Genomic DNA, 25,970 nt, shown 5'->3' on the forward strand with positions numbered 1-25,970 from the left:
TGTAGATTGTGTAATAGGAAGTTGACCAGAGCGCACCATTATGTATAATTAATTCTAGCCCTAGACCTTCTCTAACACTAAACATGTAACCTGTAAAAAAAAATTTAAGCGTTGCCTATGGAGATTTTTAAGTATCAAAGTTTAGTGCCATTCCACGAGTGTACACAAATTTAAAGCTTGAGATGTTAGGTATCTATTTACTTGGCGTAATCATCTTTCACATTATACAAAAAAATTGGGCTAATTTTTTTTTTTCTTATTTATTTTATTTATTTTTATATTATTAAGTTGTGTTTAAAAAAAAAAATGTTTTGATCACTTTTATTGCTGTCACAAGGAATGTAAACATCCCTTGTGACAGTAATAGGTGGTGACAGGCACTCTTTATGGAGGGATCGGGGGTCTAAAAGACCTCCAATCCCTCCTTTGTACTTCAAAGTATTCAGATCGCCGTTTTCGGTGATTCTGAATACTGTATATTTTTTTAAAACCGGTGCCATTGGCTGCCGAGTAAACAGGAAGTGACGTTGTGACGTCGCTTCCATGTTTACAATCAGGAGGCTGGAACAAAGCTGTTTCTGGCTTCGCTCTAGTCTGTCCCTAGCCGCCAGAAGCGACGGATTGTCGATCGGGCCACCTGGAGGCCCGGGAAGAGCGGTAGGGGGACGTCCCCTCCCACTCCTTCGGGATAACAGCCGAGTGGCTTTTAGCTGCATCGGTTTTTATCCGTGCAGCTGCGGGCATCATCATGGTAAACCCCTTAAAGCCGAGTACGCACATTTGCGTACACTCGGCGGGAAAGGGATAACGCCAAAAACATCTGAAGATTACCGCTGCGAGGAGAGAAGGAAGGGGGGGGGTGTAGTTTCACTTAGGCTTTAAGGAACTGTGTCGTGTGGCTTTTATTTGATTCTGACGGGTTTTGCCTTCCCATACAAGTCTATGGGGATGCAAAACCCACCTGGAGGTGGTCAATTGCAAGTGAGAAGGAGGCCAACTGCAGATCAGTTTCACCTGTCAGTGAATTGCGATTATCCTAAATGGCCCTCAGACCATTGTCAAAGTGATGCTGCAAGCCAAAACCCCATTCGCATAGACCCTTAAGCCCCTTTTTACATTTGTGCGACCTGAAAGTCGTGCAAATGTTCCGTGATTTTTTTTGCAGTGAATTGAAGCAATGCCTGTGTAATCTTGAGATCTATGGACCTCAAGTCACATCAAAGTTGGATCAAAGTAGAACAGGGTCTACTTTGAAGTTGCTGCAACTTGAAGTCGCACAGATATACCTTAGATTGTAAGCTCCTTGAGGGTAGGGACTGATGTGAATGTACAATGTATTTGTAAAGTGCTGCGTAAATTGACTGCGCTATATAATTAGCTGAAATAAATAAATATGAACGGTAGAGCTGCACGATTAATTGTCAAGAATCGTTATCGTGATTTTTTTCCCTGTTGCCATCTTGACAAAAGTGTTTCACGATGCCAAAACATTATATATGTATATATATATATATATATATATATATATATATATATATATATATATATATTTTTTTTAGTAACGACCCTAGAGAATAAAATGGTGGTTGTTGCAATATTTTATGTCACACGGCGGTCTTTCAAATGCAATTTTTTGGTAAAAAATTACTTTAATGAATTAAATAAATAAATAAATAAATAAATAAATAAATAAATAAAACTAACCAGTAAAGGTAGCCCAATTTTTTTGTATAATGTGAAAGATTTTACGTTGTAAAAATCGTGATCTTTTTTATTTTAAGCAAAAAAATTGTGATTCTCATTTCGGCCAGAATCGTGCAGCTCGAACGGTAATTGGAAATCTTGGGGTATGACTTGTCACGCGACTTTTCAGTCCCAAGTCGCAGACCAAGTCACTCAAGTGTGAAAAGCTCCGTTAGACTGTTGACAGTGCAGCTTTCACAAATCCCTCTATAAATGTTTTTTTTTCTTTTGCATGTGACTGTGGTGAGTTGTATTAGATCGGCTATGTGTGTTGTGTCTTTCAGAATGATCAAGTGTCAGCCTCATGAATACGGCTTTATTCCACGCACCTGGATATTCCCCGCTGAATATACTCAGTACCAAAACTATGTGAAAGAATTAAAGAAGAAGAGGAAACAGAAAACCTTTATTATCAAACCTGCCAATGGGGCAATGGGTCATGGGTAATCTCCCCTTACTTTGGTTTATATGAGGGGATATTGGGAAACAATGCATTCTGTCTTATCAGAGGTCACAATCAGTATCACAAAGTATAAAAAAATAAGTGCTTTATTTGAGAGCAAGTTAATATTCACATGTCTCGCTTTAGAGTAGCAGAGTAGCTAAATTTAAAGTGAATCTGTCAGTTATTTTACACCTACACCAGCAAAATGATGCCTAATAGGAAATACTATAAGAGGTCTGAGACCAGTGGCGGCTCGTCCATAGAGGTGACGCGCGGGTACCTCCTCCCCTATCCATGCGCCCGACCCCCTGATCTACATATCAGTGGTGCTGGACCATGGATTCCAATGTGGGTTGGGTGTTTTTTTGAGGCACCTGATTAGAGCCAGATTCTCTAATAGGCTTCAAAAAAGGGTGGCTTCGGAGCGCAGAGCATTGTGCTCCGAGCCCACTCAGTTGTGTGACCATTGCAAATGATTTTTTGTTATTATCACACTAAAGTTCCTCTCCACCAATCAGGAAGCAGGTCTGTGAGACCCGATTGGCCAAAGTGCAGGAGATCCTGTTGAATGCGTAGCACTCAGTGTTAATTTAGTCGACTAAAACGACTAAACTATTTTAATCGACTAAAATGACTAAAACTATTTAGTCGACTAAATGAATACTATTTTAGTCGACTAAAATGAGACTAAAACTAAAAGCCATTTTAGTCAAAAGACTATGACTACAACTAAATTGCAATTACTGAAATGTACCGGAGATTTTAGTTGACTAAAACGTAAGACATTTTAGTCGACTAAAATGCACTGGAGATTTAGTCGACTAAATACGACTCAAACAATTATGAAGACTAAAATGGGACTAAAATTAACACTGCTAGCGCTTTGGTGGAAGAGGGGAGACACAGCGGAGGAAGCTGGAGGAGCGGACACTGAAGCCGCTGCTGCCCACACTCCAGGCTAAGAAGAGGAGAGGACACCACAGCCCTGCCACATGAGTGGGTGAGTGCCAGACCGGCCGAGCGTGCGTGGGGGGTGTTGTTTTTTTGCCGCTCCCCCCCCCCCCCCCCAAAAGAAGAACCCACCAGCTGCCAGTGTCTGAGACTTCCTTCATTATCTTTCACACTGCTGTTGACAAATCTATAGTAAATCAGAAGTTTTGGTGTCTTCTATATATTTAATAGACATTTTTCCTTTGTTTAGGATAGTGTAGGACATGTGTCCATTGACACCCACTGACAACTGATCCTATCCACTAAGAACAGACGGGCAGGGATCAGAACGGGTGGCAGTTGGATGTAAACATAGATGTGGTCCGTTTACATCCGACCGCTCATAGCCCTTGTACACACGGTCGGAGATTCAGTCGGAATGTGTCCTATCGGACCGTTTTGTCGGATATTCCGACTGTGTGTGGTCTCCATCGGACTGTTTCCATCGGAATATCCGACGGACCAACTTTTCCAACTTGCCGGTAAAATTTTCTGACCAAATGCTCCGATCGGACATACTCCGATCATGTGTAGCCTACTCCAACGGACAAAGTGCCACGCATGCTCAGATCAAATTCCTAGACCAAAGCTATTGGCTACTAGCCTGAACGTAGTCCCGTCGTAACGAAATAACGTCATCATGTTATGTACAATTGGATTTTCCGACAACTTAGTCTGACCGTGTGTATGCAACATCACTTCCGGACCTCTTCCGGAATTAATCAGTCGGAATTACTCCGATGGATTTGGTTGTCGGAATCTCCGACCGTGTGTACCAGGGCTTAGAGGAGAGCGGGCTGTGTCTGTGTCCACTCTGCATCAGCTGAGCAGACACGAACCTGTCATCCGCCTGCTCTGCAGGGATCAGCGGAGAGAGTCCACGCTGAGCAGGCCGACCCCAACGGAGCCCACCCTGTGTGTAAGGAGCCTATGTCAGGTTTTCATTGCCACCTGTGTCTCTATATGGGAGATTTTTTTCCTTTACCTCCTGTTAAGACTTGAAGAAATCTCTTCACTGGAGACCTAAAATAGTATTAAACTCTCAGTGTTTTTTAGCTTAGAGGAGCTCCAGGCTCCTGCAGAAAAAAAAAAATCAAAAGTCAGCAGCTACAAATACTGTAGCTGCTGACGTTTAATATTCGGATACTTACCTGTCCAGGAATCCAGCGTTGTCTTTATCTGAGGCCATTCTTCAATCAGCTATGGGGTGCTTCCGCTGGCATCTCCACTAAGGGAAAGCCTTGCGGCTTCACTGCCGGTTCCCTACTAAAGGTGCCAAATGTGGCAGCAGACGGGGTTGGGGGGCAGACAAGCGGAACTTCCCCTTTTGAGTTGAGCTCCACTTTAATACATTGAGCACAATAAAATAAATATTTCTCTGTAAACTCTTTGTTAAAATTCTTACCCCAGGCACTTGCAGTTTTCAACTTTCAAAGCTGCTGGCTCCTCTCAGTGCTGCTTTCCTAACCTAACCTGCTTTCCTAACCCTCCGGTCTTCACAGGAAAGAGTTGGAAGTGGACAGTGCAGTCTGGAGTCAGTCGTTAGGTAGGAGAACTAAAGGGGTAGAGGAGGGAGGAGCAAGGGACTGCCTTGCCAGCCTAGGTTATGGGACTGTTTTTTCATTCTTCCAGCATCCAGTTTGAACAAAAAGAACTGACTCAGTTTCCCCATCCACACATTCGAGGTGGATGGGGAAATCCTCCTCCCTGAGCTATTGTATTCTGACAGCGGGGAAACTTCCCCGCTGTCAGAATACGCTGATCAGCATTGCCGGCTATAGCCAGTGATGCTGATTCGAGTGTGGAAAAATCTGGGCAGTTGTACAGTAATTGATCGACTTCTGTACAACCTCCTTACTCATACATGGATCGAAATTATCTGGTCCCTGTTGAGCCAGCTGAATTTCACTCCATCTATGGTTGGCCTAAGGGTATAGAGCAAGGGTCTCCAGCCTGTCTAAACAAAGGGCCAGTCTTCAGTCCTTCAAACTTTAGGGGGGGCTGGACTGTTTCATTGGGAGTAGAAATTGTCCTTATATCAGTGGGGGTAAGCAATGCATCTTTGGTATTAGGGGGAGGATAAGTGACCCATTGTTGGTGTCAGTGGGACAAATAGTGCCCCATTGTTGGCGTTGATGGGAGAAATAGTGCTCTATTGTTGGTGTCAGTTTGGGGATCAGTGCCCATCATTTATATCAGTGGGAGGAATAGTGTCCCATCGGTGTCAATGAAAGAAATAGTGCCCTATCGCTGATGTCAGTAGCAGTAATTATGCCCTATTGTTTGTATCAGTGGAAGGAAAAGTGCCCCAAGAGATAAAGGCAAACAAAGGGCCGTGGTTTGGAGACCACTGCTAAAGAGGCTAAAGAAATTTAGAGCCTATATACTGTTTTTGATGAAACTTTGGATGGTTGTGACATGGATGTGACTTGTCCTTGTGCAAAGTTGGACACACTGTTGCATTTAAAACATTCAGGTAAGACTTTTGTGCATCTTTTGAGGGTTAACGTTGAAATCTATAGCTCTCAAGTTTCATGAAAGTCAGACCAAAGTTGTGCATGAACTACTTTAAAGTTGCTGCACATATATGAATGGTTGTCATTGGAATACATGGGTTACGACTTGTCATGCGACTTTGATGTTCAAACTTGGCTTTTATGGGAAAATGTGGGATTTTGTTATGAGATCAGTTGCTCTCACTTTTTAGGTAATCCCTGTCTGTTTATTATTTTCATCTAACACAAGAAGGTTGATTTACTAAAGGCAAATATTCTGTACACTACAAGGGCACTTGGAAGTCTAGTTGCTCTAGATTTGAGGGGAAGATCTGAAATGAGGGGAAGCTCTGCCGATTTCTATCATCCAATCATGTGCAAGCAAAAATGCCATTTTTATTTTTATTTTTCTTGCATGTTCCCTTCAGATCTAGAGCAACTGCACTTGCAGTGCACAGACTATTTACCTTTAGTAAATTAACCCCTTAAAGTCTTTCTTTAGATTGTGAAATGCAATAGGGAAATAACGCATTCTTTAATTTCTTGTCTTTTATTTGCAGCATTTCTCTGATACGAAATGGAGAGAAGCTCCAGGCTCAGGATCATCTGATTGTTCAAGAATATCTCGACAAACCGTTCTTGCTGGAAGGATACAAGTTTGACCTGCGGATTTACATCCTGGTCACTTCCTGCGATCCGCTAAGGATATTTCTATACAATGATGGTCTAGTCAGGATGGGGACAGAGAAGTATCATCAACCATCTGAGTCCAATCTGGTAGGTTGATTAACTTCCTACGTATTTATATCAATTTTCAATTCATTTTAATGTATTTTAGATTAATGACAGCCGTGTGATCTATGATGTGTGATGGAATTTCCGGGTTCCCATTGACAGTTTCCTCAGCCATTAAGGCCGGGAAAGAATGTAATGCAGTATGATGTGTATTTCATTACATTCAGTGGAGCACAGGGGAGACATGCAGGGTCTTTTAGGCTCCCCCGCCAAGAGGCGGCATATATGCGCATCGCCGGCGTAAAGAGGTTAAATAAAGATGAGAATCCATCTATAATGGTGGTGGAATTTTAAGTACACACTGGGATTAATTTTGAACTTCAGGAGGGATATTCATTATATATTCTTTTGGCGCACGGATTGATGAATTTATGGACTGTTGCTGATATACTGTATGTGCACAATCAGTTTTTTCACATTATATATATATATATATATATATATATAATATATAAAAATATAGCACCAATTTGTGGAGAAATTATTGTGGAGATTTGGGTTGTTATCTGTGTTTGAATTTTTTTGAGTTTTGACACTGATTTGGGGTTTGGGTTTTAGGACAGCACATTGGGTAATTCATTTATTGGTTTGTCATAACTTTGAGTGCTGCAGCTTTTCTTTTTGAACAGTTGATAGGTGAGCACGAAGAATAATAATTTACTGTTTTTCAAAAAGATATACATAACGAGGGCTTGACAAATTTGCTTTGAATCTAGGAGCCAGATAAAAAAGTTAAGAGCCAGTTTTTTTAACTAACAAATCTTACGGGGGGAACCAGCCCCCCCCCCCCTACTCCACCCCTGACCCCACCCCCTTTTCCCTGCCCATGTATACCCCACCTTTTTAAAGAAGCACCCATCAAATGCAGCTCACCAGTGCCCATCAACTGCAGCTCACCAGTGCCCATCAAATGCAGCCTACCGGTGCCCATCAATGCAGCCTCACCAGTACCCATCAAATGCAGCCTCCTAATCTCTGCTTCCATTCGGTAGCTTTCAGATCATGTGACTGTTGTGACAGCCAATCATGGTAGTCACATGATCAGAAATCCCACCCAGCCTCCTGGTATTAGAAGCCTCCTAAAGGGTTGGAAGGCACTGACATTAAGGGGTTAAGACCTTTAAATTATACAAGGTCTTAATATACCTGTTCCCTTTAAACCTGGGATTAGCTGAACATTGGCTCACTGGCTCCTCTCTCTCACACTTGCTTAGTTCCTCAGCAAAATTGGGTCATAAAAGGATAAAAGAACAGAAAACAAATTGTGCACTCTGTATACTGAATATTATCAGTTTTATTAAAAGTAAAATTGCACTTTCAAAGGTACAAAAAAACACAGGCATTCCTAGATGATGCCCCTGGAAGCTGGAAATCACTGAAGTAGACATTGTTACCCCAGTGATCTCTACTTGCTTCCGGGTCCCATGCCAAGTGGCTGCCCTACTGTAATATGAACACAGGAGGTTGGCTGCTTTGCATGGGTGCCATTCAGAGAATGCTTTTCAATCTTTGAAATATCTAATTGGAAGAGGTGGCAAGATGGGCAGTAACATAACGTCCAATCAGGGAATGCTTTGCATTCATTTAAAAAATGGCAAGAATTTTTCAAATAGCGCCTATGCTGAGTGGCCAATCTCCTGTCTTCAGAATACAGCAGTGCAGCCGCTTGGCGCAGGACCCAGAAGCAAGCACTGGAGTAGCGGTTTCTACTTTAGTGATTTCAAGCTTCCAAGGGCATCAGCCAGTTATGGTATATACAAAGTTACAATGGTCCAAGTCAGTCCAATAAAACCATGGTTAAAATATCCATAGCTATAATTTATAAATGTAGAGTCCTGCCCCCCTGCCCCTACAAATATTCTAGCTGCTGACTTTTAATTCTAGGACACTTACCTGTCTTGGAATTCAGCGATGTCATCACATCAGCCGATATTTCCATTGGCTCTCGGGTGCTGACGTTGCCATTGCCTGTAAGGGAAAACGGCAGTGAAGACTTGCGGCTCCACACCTGGTTCCCTACTGCGCATGTGCGATACGCGCTGCACTTTCTGACTGGCCTGACACAGGAGAAGGAGGAAGGGGGGAAAACTTCTCAGTAAACCTGCTGCTGCAAGATATCTTGGAAGCGGGTACAGATACCCGTCACAAACAGGTACCCGTTCCCCCCCGAAAGGTGTCAAATATGGCACCGAAGGGGGGTAGGAAGTAGAGCCGCGAGCCCCGTGAGTGGGGGGGGGGGGGGGGGTGGGTGGTGAGCACAGTGGCTGCATATGATGGGCACAAGTGGCTGCATATACTGGGCACAAGTGGCTGCATATACTGGGCACAAGTGGCTGCATATACTGGGCACAAGTGGCTGCATATACTGGGCACAAGTGGCTGCATATACTGGGCACAAGTGGCTGCATTTGACGGGCACAAGTGGCTGCATATGATGGGCACAAGTGGCTGCGTATGATGGGCACAAGTGGCTGCGTATGATGGGCACAAGTGGCTGCATATACTGGACACAAGTGGCTGCATATGATGGGCACAAGTGGCTGCACTTGATGGGCACAGTGAGGCTGCAATTGATGGGGGGATTAAGTATTTTTCAGTTTGTGTCTACCTCGCACCAGCCGTGTAGTATGTATGTAGTATTCTACTGTTTCTGATATTACACAGAAGCCATATTAAGGATAATCTACATGCGATCTTTGTGTTTTTTGCTATACATAAATATATAGATATAAGTTCAGTTTACTGTTTTCTACCACATAATCATGGACCAGCAGCGCTACAATATATAGGGTAACACTGTAAAAAAAAAAAAACACGTTAACCTAACCCGTTAAATCTCCTCAATCTTCACTTTGTGATGGGGATTGTCAAATAAGCGTGTCCCCCCGGGCATACACAGCCGCAGACATTTAAGTTGAGGAGAAAAAAAGAAACGATAATGTCAGTTAAATGCTATCCACATGTTGGCTGCTTAATGTATGTAATATGTGCGCTCATTGATTCCATCCAAGGGCTTGCTGTAGGATCCTTGTGATTTTCTAGTTTTTTCTTGCCACATTGAGTCGCACTTTAAACAGCTACAGGCAAACAGTTGTTTCCAAAGCTTCCTCCTGCATTCTAGAATGTATATCTAATATACAACTAATTGGACTTTCTGTTGAATGCCCTCATTGCAGGGGCTTGTGCAGAAACCAATCAGCATGGCTCCTTCTGCTGTGAAGCCAGTGATTGGTTCATTGGTTGATTGGTTTATCTTGGATTAGATAAGGCTTAGCACTAGGGGGTAGCACTGCAGTAAAGGATAACTTTGTAGGGAAGGGTAAAGAGGAACTGCAGTCTGCTCACATAATTTCTAATCAAAACATTATTTGCCATTCTGAAGCTTCCCTCCAACCACTTTGCATATTATTTTATATATACTGTGATTCTGTACTTGCCAAATATGCTGCAGAAATCTCTCTCCACTGAGTCTGGCTGCATCTATTTTAACTGTGGGAAGCTGAAGCTGCTGCCTGTTCACTTCCTGGATTTACACAGACACACAGAGGCGCACCTCCCGCTCTTATTGGCCCTCTTATGACTCATCAACCCTCCCTTCCTGGCAAACTCTCAGGAGAGAGCGCTGTGCATGATGCCATAAGCCTAGGCTAATGACCAGACAAGAAAAAGGAAGTGGGCTGTATAAGGTATTACTGGCAGAAAAAAATTATTTTACTATCCAAAGTTAAAACAACAAGGGCAGAAGATTTATTAGCTGGAAAGATGAAAAAAACGACTGAAGTTCCAATTTAAGCCCTGGCTCACACTGGTGTGGCTTTGAAATCATGCTACTTCAGTGCAATTTCAAAGCTGCAGATTTAACAGAAGCCTATGGAAAAAAGTCGTGCAGGAACCTTTTTCATAATCGCTGCGACATGAGTAGCGACATGAGTAGCGACAATTTGAACGCTTCCATTGCCGGCAATAGGGTGCGGCTAGTCACGTGCTTTGGAACTGTAAAATCGCACCAGTGAGAATGAGGGCTAAAACAGAGTGCATGCACTGGGAAGAACAGCGCTAATTTGCCAGCACTGTCTACTTTTTTCTTTTATGTATGAACTTAAAATGACACATGGGGGGGTTATTTACTAATTGAAAATCCACTTTGCACTGAAAGTGCACTTGGAAGTAAAGTCGCTGTAGATCCGAGGGGGACATGCAAGGAAAATAAAAAACAGCATTTTAGCTTGCACATGATTGGATGATAAAATCAGCAGAGCTTCTACTCATTTCAGATCTACCCCTTAGATTTAGAGCGACTGCACATCCAAGTGCACTTGCAGTGCAAAGTGGATTTGCCTTTTGTAAATAACCCCCATAGTGTCAATTCATTAAAGGAGAAGTACAGCCAAAGCTCGTTTTTCTGTACTTCTCCTGTGGATCACAGGAGTGCAGATCGTTCTGCATTCCTGTGATCCATTTTCAGCTGACAGCAGGCTCAAGCCCGCTGGCAGCTGATGTCACAGAGCTGGCCCAGGCTGGGGCAAGATTGCAACAATATGGTCAGGATTCGCCCACATGCCTGGACTGGGTACTTGGCTCAACCTTTTAGCAAGCCACTGAGAGCCAAGCCAACCACTCCCACCCTCTCCACAGCCCAGCACACCGGTGAGCGTGGGAGACAGAGCAGAGCTGTGAGAACCAAGCGATGGGCAATATTTGATCGCTCAGTTCTCAGCCTTAGAGCTGGCGGGGGAGAGATGCAGTATCCTCCTAGGTAAATATGATTTAAAAAATTGAATTGTGCCGCACCGCACTGAAAAAAGAAGACTGCATGCCCTATTCTTTTTCAGTGCACATCATCGCAGGACAGTGGTGTGAACTGGCATGATAAGGATCACCTTGTCTTGTGTTGGGACTGACACCAGATGGTATGCAGACCTGACTGCCCTCTGGTACCTCTATTGCCTGATGCTCAGTGTTAATTTCGTAAATGAAAACTTTTTCATCAACGATTTAGTCAGCGGCATTTTTACAGTGATGAAAACTTAAAGTACAGCACATTTTCTCTCCACTGACGAAAACTATGACGGAAATCAGATCTGTGTTCATTCATGAATGAAAGCTGGATGCAAATGTGAGGCAGGGACGTTTACCCTCGTGAACTAACTAGCTCCGCCTGCTTCCGCAATCCGCTCCCAGCAAACAAGCGCAATCTGACAAGACAACTTCCAGAGGCCTGAGAGTGAGAGCAGCACTGTGCATTACAGGCCAGCCAGGCCTCCCGAGTCCTGAGTCCTGACGAGGTGATCGCGCCACCAGGCTCCTAGAGCAGAGCAGACTGAGTGTGTACAGTAATAACAGTTATGGTACATTACAATTACAGCAGGCTATCCAGCACTGTGCATTACAGGCCATCCCTCGGACCACCATCCAGCACTGTGCATTACAGGCCATCCCTCAGATGACCACCATCCAGCACTGTGCGTTACAGGCCATCCCTCGGACCACCATCCAGCACTGTCCATTACAGGCAATCCCTTGGACCACCATCCAGCACTGTGCGTTACAGGCCATCCCTCAGACCACCATCCAGCACTGTGCATTACAGGCCATCCCTCAGATGACCACCATCCAGCACTGTGCATTACAGGCCATCCCTCGGACCACCATCCAGCACTGTGCATTACAGGCAATCCCTTGGACCACCATCCAGCACTGTGCGTTACAGGCCATCCCTCAGATGACCACCATCCAGCACTGTGCATTACAGGCCATCCCTCAGATGACCACCATCCAGCACTGTGCAGCATTACAGGCCTCCTCAGACTGTCCAGATTGTTTAAATCTGTATCTGAGAGTTAGTTTGAACCTTAATACCATAAATAATAACATGATATTAGATTCTTTTACTCCAGGAGTATAAAATAAGTTTGGAAATTCTAGAGAAATGCTTAACCATTTCCCACCCGGCCCATAGCAGAATGACAGCCGGGAAGTGGTTCAGTTATCCTGACTGGATGTCATATGACGATCAGCAGGATAAACCGCGATCGTGCGCCCGATCTGTGGTGTGGTGTGTCAGTCTGACAAACTGCATCTCTGATTTAGGTAAAGAGCCCTTGATGGAGGATCTTTACCACGTGATCAGCTGTGTCCAATCACAGCTGATCACAGTGTAAACAGGAAAAGCCGTGTATCGACTTTTCCTCGACTCTTTCTGACAGACGCGAGTAGAAGAGAGATGATCGGCTGCTCTGCTGACGGGGGGCGTCAGTGCAGCCCCCCCTCCCCGAGAATACCCACCCAGGACCACTAAGGATGCCCACCCATGGCTACCAGGAATGCCCACCCATGGCCAGCAAGGATAGCCACTAGGAATGCCCACCCATGACCACCAGGTAAGCCCACTAGGGCCCACCAGAGATGGCAATAATTGCCCATTAGGGATGGCACTCTGTGCCCATCTGTGATGCTTGCCAGTGCCTCTGATCAGTGCTGCCTATCAGTGCTGCCTATGAGTGCCACCCATCAGTGCTGCCTATGAGTGCCCATCAGTGCTATATATCAGTGCCTTTCAGTGCTGCTTATCAGTGCTGCATATAAGTGCCACCTCATCAAAGCCACCTCATCAGTGCCCATCAGTGAAGGAGATAACTTACTTATTTACAAAGTTTTGTAACAGAAACAAAGAAAAACGTTTTTTTTTGTTTTTTTAATTTGCGTTGTTTTTTTATTTGTAGCACAAAAAATAAAAACTGCAGAGGCAATCAAATGCCACCAAAAGAAAGCTCTATTTGTGGGAAAAAGATGATAAAAGTTGTGTTTGGGTATAGCGTCACATGACCGCGCAATTGTCATTCAAAATATGAAAGCTGAAAATTGGTCTGGGCAGAAAGGTGTATAAGTGCCCTGTATTGAAGTGGTTAAATAATGCATTACAATTTAACTAAACACATTCTATTTTATTCAACTAAAATGTACTGGAGATTTTAGTAGACTAAAATATGAAGACTAATATAGGACTAAAACTAAAATGGCCCCTTGCACACTGGGGCGCTTTGCAGGCACTACAGTGCTAAAAATAGCGCCTGCAAAGCGCCCTGAAAGAGCCACTGCTGTGTCTCCAATGTGAAATTCCCCGAGCGCATTCACATTGGAGCGGTGTGCTGGCAGGACGCAAAAAAAAGTCCTGCTAGCAGCATCTTTGGAGCGGTGAAGGAGCAATGTGTATACACCACTCTTTCACCGCTCCTGCCCATTGAAATCAGTGGAGCAGCACGGCTATACCGCCAGCATAGCGCTGCTGCAGCAGCGCTTTGTAGTGGTTTTAACCCCTTCTCGGCCCAATAACGCGACGAAATTGACGGTAAAGCGCTGCTAAAAATAGCGGCTGACGCACCCACCGCCCAAGTGTGAAAGGGGCCTAAAACAAAATTTGCTGCCAAAATTAACACTGCTGATGCTACTACTATACAAACAGACCAAACAAAAGCAAATAACGTAAGTTCATTGTTAGGGTTTACATTCCACCCAGTCCTTGTATGCCGGAATGGCTGCGCTCATGCCCATGTGTAGGAGTGACGTCATCCTGTGCTGCCCAATGAAGGTGCCTGGCACCTGGAAGAAGCTGGGTGGAAGATGCCAATTTTGGCAAGGGACAGTGGATGGGGAGGAAGGAGAAATACCGTATTTATCAGCGTATAACACACACTTTTTTCCCCTTAAAATCGGGAAAATCGTGGGTGCATGTTATATGCTGATCCCCCGCCAATTGTGAGCGTGTGGGCGGCTTTAGGCTGTTCTCGGTGTCTTTCGGCGGCTGAAAGCTGCCGAGAGCGTCCGAAAGCCGTCGAGAGCTACTGAGTGCCGCCGAGATGCACAGGACATCCGGCTCTGTATCTCGGCGGTGCCATTTTTAAACGGCAAAGCTGAAAATGAAACTGACAAGAGTGCAACGATGGACAAGGCTGCATGACAAGGCTGCATATGACGCTGACAAGGATGCAATGATGGACAAGGCTGCAGGTGGACACTGATAAGGCTGCATTGATGGGCATTTAAAGTTAAAGTTTTTTTTTTCCTTAAACTTCCCTCCTAAAAGTTTTTTCCTTTAAATTCCCTCCTAAATTTGGAGTGCGTGTTATATGCCGGCGCATGTTATACGCCAATAAATACGGTAAGTATAACTGAGATTGTGTCTGGTTTACCTTTCAAGGCATACCTATATAACTGTAGGCTTTGCTTGGCCTTCACCCAGCCTGTCCATAAAACTCCTAAAGTAGATGACCCCTGCTGACTGTATACACATTGTATAGGTATATTACAATATTATGCCTCATTAACACTTGCCTGCTGAGACCACCCATCCCACACTGACAGAATATACACGGCATATGTTGACACAATCAGCGAAGCCGTCGCAGTGTAAACCTCATACACAGTAAACACTGAAACGTGCCATATCATCCATTGTAATCAAACATTATAAATGGATACATTTTAATCAGGAACCGTGGCCTTGGCTGAATTTACTAGATAAACAATCTAATTATGAAAAATGATGAAACATCAGAGTGACGGTGAAGATGAAGTTCTCTCAAGTTTGATCCATCTTGGGGAAGTTCTGTAAAGTCTAAGTAGAAACATCTGGAGATTAGTCAAGGTGGAAGGTTTTCCCCCAGGATCAATTCATTAATCTGAGATCCTTTAAAGTCAATATGGCAGAATGGCGTGCATATCTGTATTTACATTTCTAGAATATATAATAGATGGTTGTCATGGCTGGGAGAAGCTGGGTGAGGCTGCCTTACATTTATCTGACTTTAATGAGGGTGAAATGTTTGAAGGTAACTGTTATGATTAAAGGTACTATACCAATGATGCATGGAGTATTATACATTGTAAGGGCTCCATCCATGTCATCTGTGCTTGGTGAAAAATAATGGTTAGTGTTTGTGTATTAGACTGGTGAAGGTTGTTAAAGAACAGATCAAGGATAGTTGTATGCCAGAAGTTCAGCTTGGCCGGTCTTGCTTCATATTTACAATAGAGCTCCAGTCTGAATAAAGATAATGAGAATCATGATTGGGTCATGCGGTCAAACCTTAGGGGTTTCAATTTTTATACAATCAGGCAGGCCCTTCTACTACAGTGCCTTGCGAAAGTATTTGGCCCCCTTTTCAACCTTTTGCCACATTTCAGGCTTCAAACATAAAGATATAAAATTTTAATTTTTTGTGAAAAATCACCAACAAGTGGGACACAATTGTGAAGTGGAACGAAATCTATTGGATATTTAAAACTTTTTTAGCAAATAAAAAACTGAAAAGTGGTGCGTGCAAAATTATTCGGCCCCTTTACTTTCAGTGCAGCAAACTCACTCCAGAAGTTGAGCGAGGATCTCTGAATGATCCAATGTTGTCCTAAATGACTGATGGTGATAAATAGAATCCACCTGTGTGTAATCAAGTCTCTGTATAAATGCACCTGCTCTGTGATAGTCTCAGGGTTCTGTTGAATGCGCAGAGAGCATCATGAAGACCAAGGAACACACCAGGCAGGTCCGTAATACTGTTGTGGAGAAGTTTAAAGCTGGATTTGGATACAAAAAGATTTCCCAAGCTTTAAACATCCCAAGGAGCACTGTGCAAGCGATCATTTTGAAATGGAAGGAGTATCAGACCACTGCAAATCTACCAAGACCTGGCCGTCCCTCTAAACTTTCAGCTCAGACAAGGAGAAGACTGATCAGAGATGCAGCCAAGAGGCCCATGATCACTCTGGATGAACTGCAGAGAACTACAGCTGAGGTGGGAGAGTCTGTCCATAGGACAACAATCAGTCGTACACTGCACAAATCTGGCCTTTATGGAAGAGTGGCAAGAAGAAAGCCATTTCTCAAAGATATCCATAAAAAGTCTCGTCTAAAGTTTGCCACAAGCCACCTGGGAGACACACCAAACATGTGGAAGAAAATGCTCTGGTCAGATGAAACCAAAATTGAACTTTTTGCCCACAATGCAAAATGATATGTTTGGCGTAAAAGCAACACAGCTCATCACCCTCAACACACCATCCCCACTGTCAAACATGGTGGTGGCAGCATCATGGTTTGGGCCTGCTTTTCTTCAGCAGGGACAGGGAAGATGGTTAAAATTGAGGGGAAGATGGATGCAGCCAAATACAGGACCATTCTGGATGAAAACCTGTTGGAGTCTGCAAAAGACCTGAAACTGGGACGGAGATTTATCTTCCAACAAGACAATGATCCCAAACATACAGCAAAATCTACAAAGGAATGGTTCACAAATAAACGTATCCAGGTGTTAGAATGGCCAAGTCAAAGTCCAGACCTGAATCCAATCGAGAATCTGTGGAAAGAGCTGAAAACTGCTATTCACAAACGCTCTCCATCCAACCTCACTGAGCTCGAGCTGTTTTGCAAGGAAGAATGGGCAAGAATTTCAGTCTCTCGATGTGCAAAACTGATAGAGACATACCCCAAGCGTCTTGCAGCTGTAATCACAGCAAAAGGTGGCTCTACAAAGTATTAACGCAAGGGGGCCGAATAATTTTGCACGCCCCGCTTTTCATTTTTTTATTAGTTTAAAAAAGTTTTAAAAATCCAATAGATTTCGTTCCACTTCACAATTGTGTGCCACTTGGTGATTCTTCACAAAAAATGATAATGTTATATCTTTATGTTTGAAGCCTGAAATGTGGCAAAAGGTTGAAAAGTTCAAGGGGGCCAAATACTTTCGCAAGGCACTGTACATGGTTTTGGTAAATCTGAAGGAAAAACTCAGCAGAAAAAATTATAGTGTGTATGGGGCTTTGGATACTCCAACAGCAAGATGTCATTATTCCTGATTATGTTCCTGTCCACCTTAAAGTTTTAAGTGTTCCCCCTTCCAGCTTGGTCTCCCATGTTCCTCCTGTTACATTCTCCATATTATAAAATGTAAAAATGATGTCAGGGAAAGTGGAAACTGCTCATAATGACTACAGCAGGTGTGCAGACTTGCTGACTCAGAGAGCACAGAGATCTCACTAGTAGAGTTCCCAAGAGATATCAGATGTTGTCAGTCGGTTAACTCTCCAGCATCTATCAAAAACTGAAGTATTTGGTGGACTGACCATTTAAACTTCAGCCTTTTTTTTTTTTGTTAAATTGAAAAAGTGTGTGAATATCTGCTTTGTTTTATTGCTTACAACAGTGGCCTCCAAATGGTTGCCCTTTGCTTGCATTCAATTCCTCCCACTAATACCAATGATGGAGCACTATTCCTCCCAGTAATACTAATGATGGGGCATTATTCCTCCCAGTAATTCCAGTGATGGAGCACTCTTCCTCCCAGTAATACTAATGATGGAGCACTAATCCTCCCAGTAATTCCAGTGATGGAGCACTCTTCCCCTCATGGAGTACTATTCCTCCCAGTAACACCAATGATGGAGCACTATTCCTCCCAGTAATACTACTGATGGAGCACTATTCCTCCCAGTAATACTACTGATGGAGCACTATTCCTCCCAGTAATACTACTGATGGAGCATTATTCCTCCCAGTAATACTAATGATGGAGCATTATTACTCTCACTAATACCAATGATGGAGCACTATTCCTCCCACTAATACCATTGATGCAGCACTATTCCTCCCAGTAATGCTAATGATGGAGCACTGTTCCTCCCAGTAATACAAATGATGGAGCACTATTCTTCCCACTAATACCAATGATGCGGCACTATTCCTTCCACTAATACCAATGATGGCACACTATTCCTCCCAGTAACACCAATGATGGAGCACTATCTTCCCACTAATACCAATGAAGGAGCACTTTTCCTTCCTCTAATGCCAATGATGGAGCACTATTCCTACCACTAACACCAATGATGGAGCACTATTCCTCACAGTAATACCTGTGATGGAGCAATATTCCCCCCACTAATACCAACTATGGAGCACTATTCCCCCCCACTAATACCAACGATGGAGCACTACATCTCCTCCTACTGACCACAGGCACTCTTACTGACCATCAAGCCTGGGGCATGTTCTGTTGCCATTGGTCATTGTGCAGCCCTCCTAAAGGACAGTAAACTGACCCTTTGCTTAGAAAGTTTGGAGACCTCTGGTTTACAACATACAACAGGGGTATCAGATCAAATGATAAAGGACTCCAAATTGCTTTAAAGCAGTTGTAAAATAATTTGTTCACACTGAAATATTTTTTTTTTTATACTTACCTGCTCTGTGCAAAGGCCAATGCACAGAGTGGCCTCTGACCTTCTCTTATGGGATCCCCTGTCAGTACTCTCCTCTCTGCCTCTTAGCCACCTCTTCTCCATGTGCACCCATAGGAACACACTCCCGAACTGGGTTGCATGTACCCATAGGCCCCCCCTGCTCCCTCCTCACAGGATTTGACTGACAACAGCAAGAGCCAATGGCTTCTGCTGCTGTCAGCTAAGCTTATGAGAGCAAAGAGAGGGGAGAGAAGAACTACAGAGGGGTCCAACCCTCATGTCTTATCTGGTAAATTTACAATTTAAAGTGCTTAATGTGCAAAAAAATACCTGCTGATCAATTCCGAAACTCAGAGCTGTCTTTTGTCCTGTGCATACTTCCTGTGTTTATCTAGGAGCCTAATTACCCCCCCCCCCCCCCCCAGTTATTAGTTGGAGACTACAGAATAATTACCTCTTATGTTGTGAAGAATAGCACATGGGGAGGGTTTGAGCAGTTTAGCAAACTCAACTGAGCAGTGCTGACACCATTCAGTCTACATAAAGACTGTGTGTTGTCACCTTAAAAACAGGATCAAGGATCTTAAAAAAAAAATATTCTGACAGATCGATATTTTCCTGCACTTTAACTTTTAACTTTAACCCCTTAACTACTTGACCTCTAAAAGATCTTCCCCCGTTCATGACCAGGCCATTTTTTGGGATATGGCACTGTGTTACTGTACTGACAATTGCGCGGTCGTACAAAGTTGTACCCAAATAAAATTGATGTAATTTTTTACTTTCTGCTATGCGCCATATACAATAAAAAAATGCGATGAATCTAATTTCTTCAATCAATCATCAATTTAAGCCACAATGTATTCTGCTAAATATTTTTGGTAAAAAAAATCCCAATAAGCATATATTGATTGGTTTGCGCAAAAGTTATAGCAAACTATGAGATATATACTGAACAAGTCAAAATGTAATACTATACATAAACACCAATAAATGATAATAATTCAAAACAAACATTAATGTAAAATCCACCTTGTGAGTATGAATTGTATATCACTGTGCTAGTGTCTACACCACAGTAAATTGAATGAAAAGTCCAAAACATAAAACAAAACTGTAAAAGTCCAAATATATGTGATCCAGCAAGCATATGTGAAATCTGACCACCGGTGTGACCCTTAAGATGCGAGAATTGCCAGAAGCACCACCGCCATAGATAGGAGGAGGCTTACCCGATCGCAATGACTTGGAGAGGCGTATACCACCCAAGTCTTAAAGGCTTATTGGGTTAGATGAACCCAATGGAGGCAGCTGGTCCTGGATCCACATCAATTGATCAGCATCAAAACATCAATGGGATATGGAATATGGAATATGGACCCCAAAACTTCATGTGTTGGTACCACGTAACATGCATCATGCAATAAAAAAGTGTGATACTGTTTTAAAAGTAATATTTAATAAAGTAATAAAGTGAACACTCACATTTAGAAGAACATAATTAGGCTAGTAAATAGGTACAAAAGCGATGTGTGTAGAAAGATCCACCTGACGCTTTTCGACTGAACAGTCATCATCTTGTGGTCGGATTTCACATATGCTTGCTGGATCACATATATTTGGACTTTTACAGTTTTGTTTTAGTTTGTTTTTGGACTTTTCATTCAGTTTACTGTGGTGTAGACACTAGCACAGTGATATGAAATTCACTCTCACAAGGTGGATTTTACAGTAATGTTTGTTTTGAATTATTATCATTTATTGGTGTTTATGTACAGTATTACACTTTGACTTGTTTTATATAATTAGTGCTGCACTTTTCCATATTCACATTGCTTTTTGTCTACAGCAGTGCTGGCGGCTAGTTTGCAATATATATTTTCCACAGCGCAGTATATTTTTTCCCTTCTTTTCATGGGATATTGTCAAGTCACCTGAGACCAGGTGACAGATGCACTCCGTAGGAGTGGGAAGTGCACCGCTAGGTAGTGGACCTTAGGACTGACTGCTGCGGATTGTACCCAGGGAGATTCAGGACACAGGTCTACAGGATCACTAACACAGATCCCAATGGGAGCTGGAGCATAGATTACCCAGGGCGCGGAGTCTAAGAACCAGCAGGTGTTCACTAGAGCCTCCAGTGGTGAGGATGGACTTGGCTGCAGTCTGGCTCCAGGTCACGGCCCCTAGGGTCTCACAGCTCACACTCACAGTAGACTACAGGAGAAGGAAGCAGCAGGCTGGAACGACAAGGATAGTAAGGGGATACGATAGAGATCAGGGCAACTAGCAGACAGGAACAACAGAGTACACGTCAAAGGTTCAGGGTCACAGGCAGACAGGGATGGTCAGGGACATGCAAAAAGGTCAAGGTCACAAGCAGACAGGAATCGTTGAGAACGCGCCAAGGTCGGTAACAGAGTCAAACATAGAGCACACGGCAAGCAGGAACCAGGAAGCCAAACACATAATGAATATACAATGGTTGATCAGCACTGTTGGCTTGCAGTGCACAGGTTAATATAGGGTTCCCTGATAGGGCCTGGGGTGGAGCCATGCTTAGAGGAGAGGTTATAAAAACCACCAGGTGGAAGTGGCTGGCCTCTTAGTCTGAACACATGAGGGGAGGTAAGCAACCAGAGGAAGATCACTGCATAACCATGACAGATATATACTGGAATTTTTTTTTTAAATACTGTATATACTCTAGTATAAGCTGAGTTTTTCAGCACATTTTGTAGGCTGAACCCCCCCCCCCCCCCCCATAGCTAATACTCGAGTGAGGGTGCAGCCTCACTGTGCCCATCTGCAGCTGTACCTTTGATAACTAAAACAGCGGGTGTCTCCCGTTATGTCATGCAGTCTGTTCTGTGGCCATCCATTGTAAGAAAGCCCCGCCTCCTCCTCATCTGTAATAGACAGAACACTGATACAATGCTCTGTATCAGTGTTCCATCTATCACGGACAAGGAAGAGGCAGGGCTTTCTTACAATGGATGGCCACCGAACAGACTGCATGACATAACGGGAGACACCCGCTGTTTTAGTTATCAAAGGTACAGCTGAAAATGGGCACAGTGAGGCTGCAAATGGGCACAGTGAGGCTGCAGATGGGCATTGTTTACCCAGTAGCTGCTGCATTTCCCACCCATGGCTTATCAATAAGTTTTCCAAGTTTTTGTGGTAAAATTAGGCTTATATTCAGGTTGGCCTATACTCGAGTATATACGGTGCTAGTAATGGTGGCGATCAGCGACTTATAGCGGGACTGCGATATTGTGGTGGACATTCTGACACTAACTGACACTTTGTCGGAACCACTGACACCAATACAGTGATCAGTGCTAAAAATATGCACTGCCTGTACTAATGACACTGGCTGGGAAGGGGTGAAATATCTAGGGTGATCAAAGGGTTCAATGTGTGCCTAGCCAGTGTTTGTGTGTACTGTGTTAGGTGCTCTCATTAAGGGAAAGAAACTCCATCCCTTCCCCCTGTCAGAACATCGTATACGTTGTATACACAGGCAGAGCTCTGTTCTGTGTGTTTTCACAATGATCCATTTGCTAGCACCTGCTGATCAGCTTAACAGCAGAAGCGGTGCACTGGCAGCCCTGCCCCCTACATGGAAGTGCCAGTGCATGTACTAGGTACCTGATCTGGCACAGAAGAGCCACTTGCCTCCATACATCCTTGTGATGTGGTCGGCAGGCAGTTAAGTGGGCTTTAATGTCTGGGAGGCTGCGTGGCTTCTGTATCATGTGCCTACTGTGATAGTCTTTCTTAGCATGACGCGATTGGGAGCCCGTCCCGCAGGGGCCTGATCAGAAGTCATGACCAAGAGCTGTGGATGACAGCTCGGTCACTGTGCCGGAGCGTGCAGCGAGTAGATTCTCAGTATACAGCCTCAGGCAGCAGTGAACACCATGACTTCTTTCGCACTGGGGCTGCCCAAGCGCTTTATCGCTAAAGCGCCACTCATTTTATGAGAGATTTAGCGCTCTTTAAGCAGCCCTTTTCAGCTGCTAGTGGGGCGCTTTAACCCCTGATAGTGGCCAAAGAAGGGGTTAAAAAGACCCGTGTTGCCTTGCTTTGGAAGCGCTGCCCATTCATTGCAAAGGGCAGGGGCGTTTTGGGAGCGCTGTTTACACCCCTCCCAAACCGCCCCAAAGATGCTGCTTGCAGGACTTTTTTTAATGTCCCACAAGCGCACCGCCCCAGTGTGAAAGTACTCGGGCTATCACATTCGGGCGGCATGGGAAGCAGTTTTCAGGTGCTTTACTGGTGATATTTCTGGCACTGAAAACCATCTTGGTATGCAAGGGGTCTTATACTCGGACATTTCTTGTTGTCACATATATGCGTTATGTGGATGGCAAAAAAATTAAGAGATAAAACATAATGAAAGGTGCAGATATTGTAGAGATGCAATTCATATTTTTTATTTTATCTTGACATACTCTTTAGAGGGGATTTACTAAAACTGGAGAAACTAGAATCTGACACAGCTGTCTATGGTGGCCAGTCAGCTTCTAACTTCAGCTTGATCAACTAGGCTTTGGCAATAAGACCTGGAAGCGGATTGGTTTCTATGTAGGGCTGCACTAGATTTTGCACACTTCTGTTTTAGTAAATCCCCCTTTTAAATTTGACATGTGTGGCTGCATCCAACACATGGGGTGTAAATCTAAAACTGAACACTAGGTGGCAGTCTAGTCACATAGAAGAGAGTCAGATGTTGGAAATCTCTGGCTGCGTTTGACGGATTGCTTGCCTCCAAATATCTGGCAAAATGCTGTTGTACGTTTCTCATTCTCTGTCAGAATGGATCTCGCTTACACAAGTCACCAATTAACAAGTGTGTTTCCATTATGTATATAAACACAGTGTCAGAAAATGGACAAAGACGCTGTCCATACCGCGTTTGGATAATCACACAGCTGTAACGTAATTAGAAGTTCTTATAAGATCTTTATGACAGTGTGTCTCCATTTTATGGAGTCATTTATTTAGAAACTGTTTGTTTTAACTATTCCCATGAACAAAGTGAAAGCTTTGGCTTTGTTTAGGTGGTTTTTTTTCTTCTTCTATTTTTTTTTTTTTTTGTTTCGGTTTCTGTGATGAAATTATATTTGCGATCATTTAAAGGTGACGTCAACGGTTGTGACAGCCTGACCCATTTAAAGGGCAACTCCAGACAATGGGTTATCAGGGGACTGGGGAGTCCTGGAATTAAACGTAAAATACCCCTGCAGTGCCCAACCCATACTGCAAGGGATGAAGTGGTATTCAACCCAAAAGCAAACATTTATAATGCTGCATACAAACGATCGGACTTTCCGGCAGATTTGGCCCAGCGGACCAGAATCCGTCGGACAATTCGATCGTGTGTGGGCTCCAGCGGACTTTTTTTTCCCAAAAGTCTGACGGACCTAGAAATGAAACATGTTTCAAATCTATCCGACTGACTCATCGTGAAAACCGTTCTGTGTGCTGGTCCGACGGACCAGATACGACGCAAGGGCAGCTATTGGCTACTGGCTATTGAACTTCCTTGTTTAGTCCCGTTTACGTCATCACGTTCAAAACTAACGGACTTTTCCAACCAGTTTGGTCGTGTGTGGCCAAGTCCGTTCGTTCAGAAAGTCAGTCGGAACTCTGCCGAAAGTCCGTCAGGAAGACCGTCGGTCCTGGTCCATCAAAGTCCGGTCATGTGTACGCAGCATTAAATTGCAGATTACCAATTCTTAGATAGTATGACTGCATTCATTTTATTTTTTAGACTTTCTTTAAAGAGGAACTGCAGTCTGCTCACATAATCTGTAATAAAAACATATTTGCCATTCTGAAGCTTCCCTCCAACCACTTTGCATATTATTTTATATAGACTGTGATTCTGTACTTGCCAAATATGCTGCAGAAATCTCCCTCCACTAAGTCTGGCTGCATCCATTATAACTGTGGGCAACTGAAGCTGCTGCCTGTTCCCTTCCTGTATTTATACAGACACACATGAAGTGTTTCATCACATATGACGACCCATCATATTTGGCTACCCGCTGGACTGCACATGCATGACGCCGCCATATGCGTCCCAACACTGTAGCGATCTGCGATTGCGCAGCATTTTGTGCCCACACCCCTGAGTCCAGGTTCAAGCCCCACCATCCAAGTGGACATAGAGTTATATTATAATTATCCCAAGTCAAGCGAGGCCGTGCCCGAAGCATGGCGAATGAAGCGAGGCCGCAAGGGGCCCTGTGTTGGAATGCATATGGTGGCGTCATGCATGCGCACTCCAGCGGGTAGCAAAATCTGATGGGTAGCCGAATGTGACATGACAGAGGCACACCTTCACTCTGCAGCTCTCATTGGCCATCTTATGACTCATATCCTCTTACTTCCTGGCAAACTCTCGCGAGCGTGAGAGAGAGAGCTGTGCATGATGTCATAAGTCTAGGCTTTTTACCAGACAAGAAACAGGAAGTGGGCTGTATAAGGTATTTACTGGCAGAAAAAAAAAATTTACTATCCAAAGTTAAAATAACAAGGGGAGAAGATTTAATAGATGGAAAGAAATGACCAAAGGTCCGCTTTAAGTCTAGGAGTGGCCATGCATACTATAATATAATTGTACCCATTTCAATTTACCAAAACATTATAATATGGGAAAGAACCTATTCAATCCAATCAGTTTCTATCCAGTCAATAGGCCTATTACATGGTAGTTGGTAAATATATTAAGGAGATTGTTCAATCAGATTGTAAAGTGTATGGTCAATTTAAGAGTGGAGGAATAAGCTTTAATACTTACCTTAGTTATTGTTTTGGCAAGCCTTTGGTGCTCACCTCTCTCCAACAATCTGGGTTATAGGTGGGCCTCTGGCTGTCCTAACTAAAACTGGCCATAGATGGATGGAGGGGGCATGGCCTGGCTGGGGTCCAGGGTGAGGTTGCCACTTACACACTGATTTCAAGGACCACACGGATGTGCGGTTACAGGGATCCTTTTATTCTGTACAAGCCATTGTCTGTTTCAGCAGAGACTGGACGAATTTTGATTCATCTATGTTCTTTCCCTTTTGACACAAGTTGACCTAACGAGAGTCGAATGGGATTGTTGGAAAATGTTTCTCAATCAGTGGGCTACAGCCAATCGGCCCCGGCGCTAACCAGTGGATCCCGACAGAATTCCTGCTGTCAGAATACAATGTCCCATGGAAGAGGATTCCCCCACCCCCCTGTCTTGTGTGGATGGGGAGATCCGT

General features: G+C 43.8%; 1 protein-coding gene across 2 annotated transcripts in view; it reads left to right on the forward strand.

Annotated features, from left to right (window-relative positions):
* TTLL7 (tubulin tyrosine ligase like 7) overlaps positions 1-25,970 on the forward strand; it is a 329,157-nt gene that overhangs the window by 76,802 nt on the left and 226,385 nt on the right. For both annotated transcript variants that reach the window (XM_077450362.1, XM_077450361.1), the window contains exons 6-7: positions 2,028-2,186; positions 6,234-6,450. In XM_077450362.1, the coding sequence (XP_077306488.1) occupies positions 2,028-2,186; positions 6,234-6,450 (376 nt within the window). The remainder of the gene's footprint in view (positions 1-2,027; positions 2,187-6,233; positions 6,451-25,970) is intronic.

The sequence above is a fragment of the Lithobates pipiens genome, unplaced genomic scaffold, assembly GCF_037356315.1.
Source record: "Lithobates pipiens isolate NorthernLeopardFrog02 unplaced genomic scaffold, aLitPip1_a1.2 Scaffold_23, whole genome shotgun sequence".
Classification (NCBI taxonomy): Eukaryota; Metazoa; Chordata; class Amphibia; order Anura; family Ranidae; genus Lithobates; species Lithobates pipiens.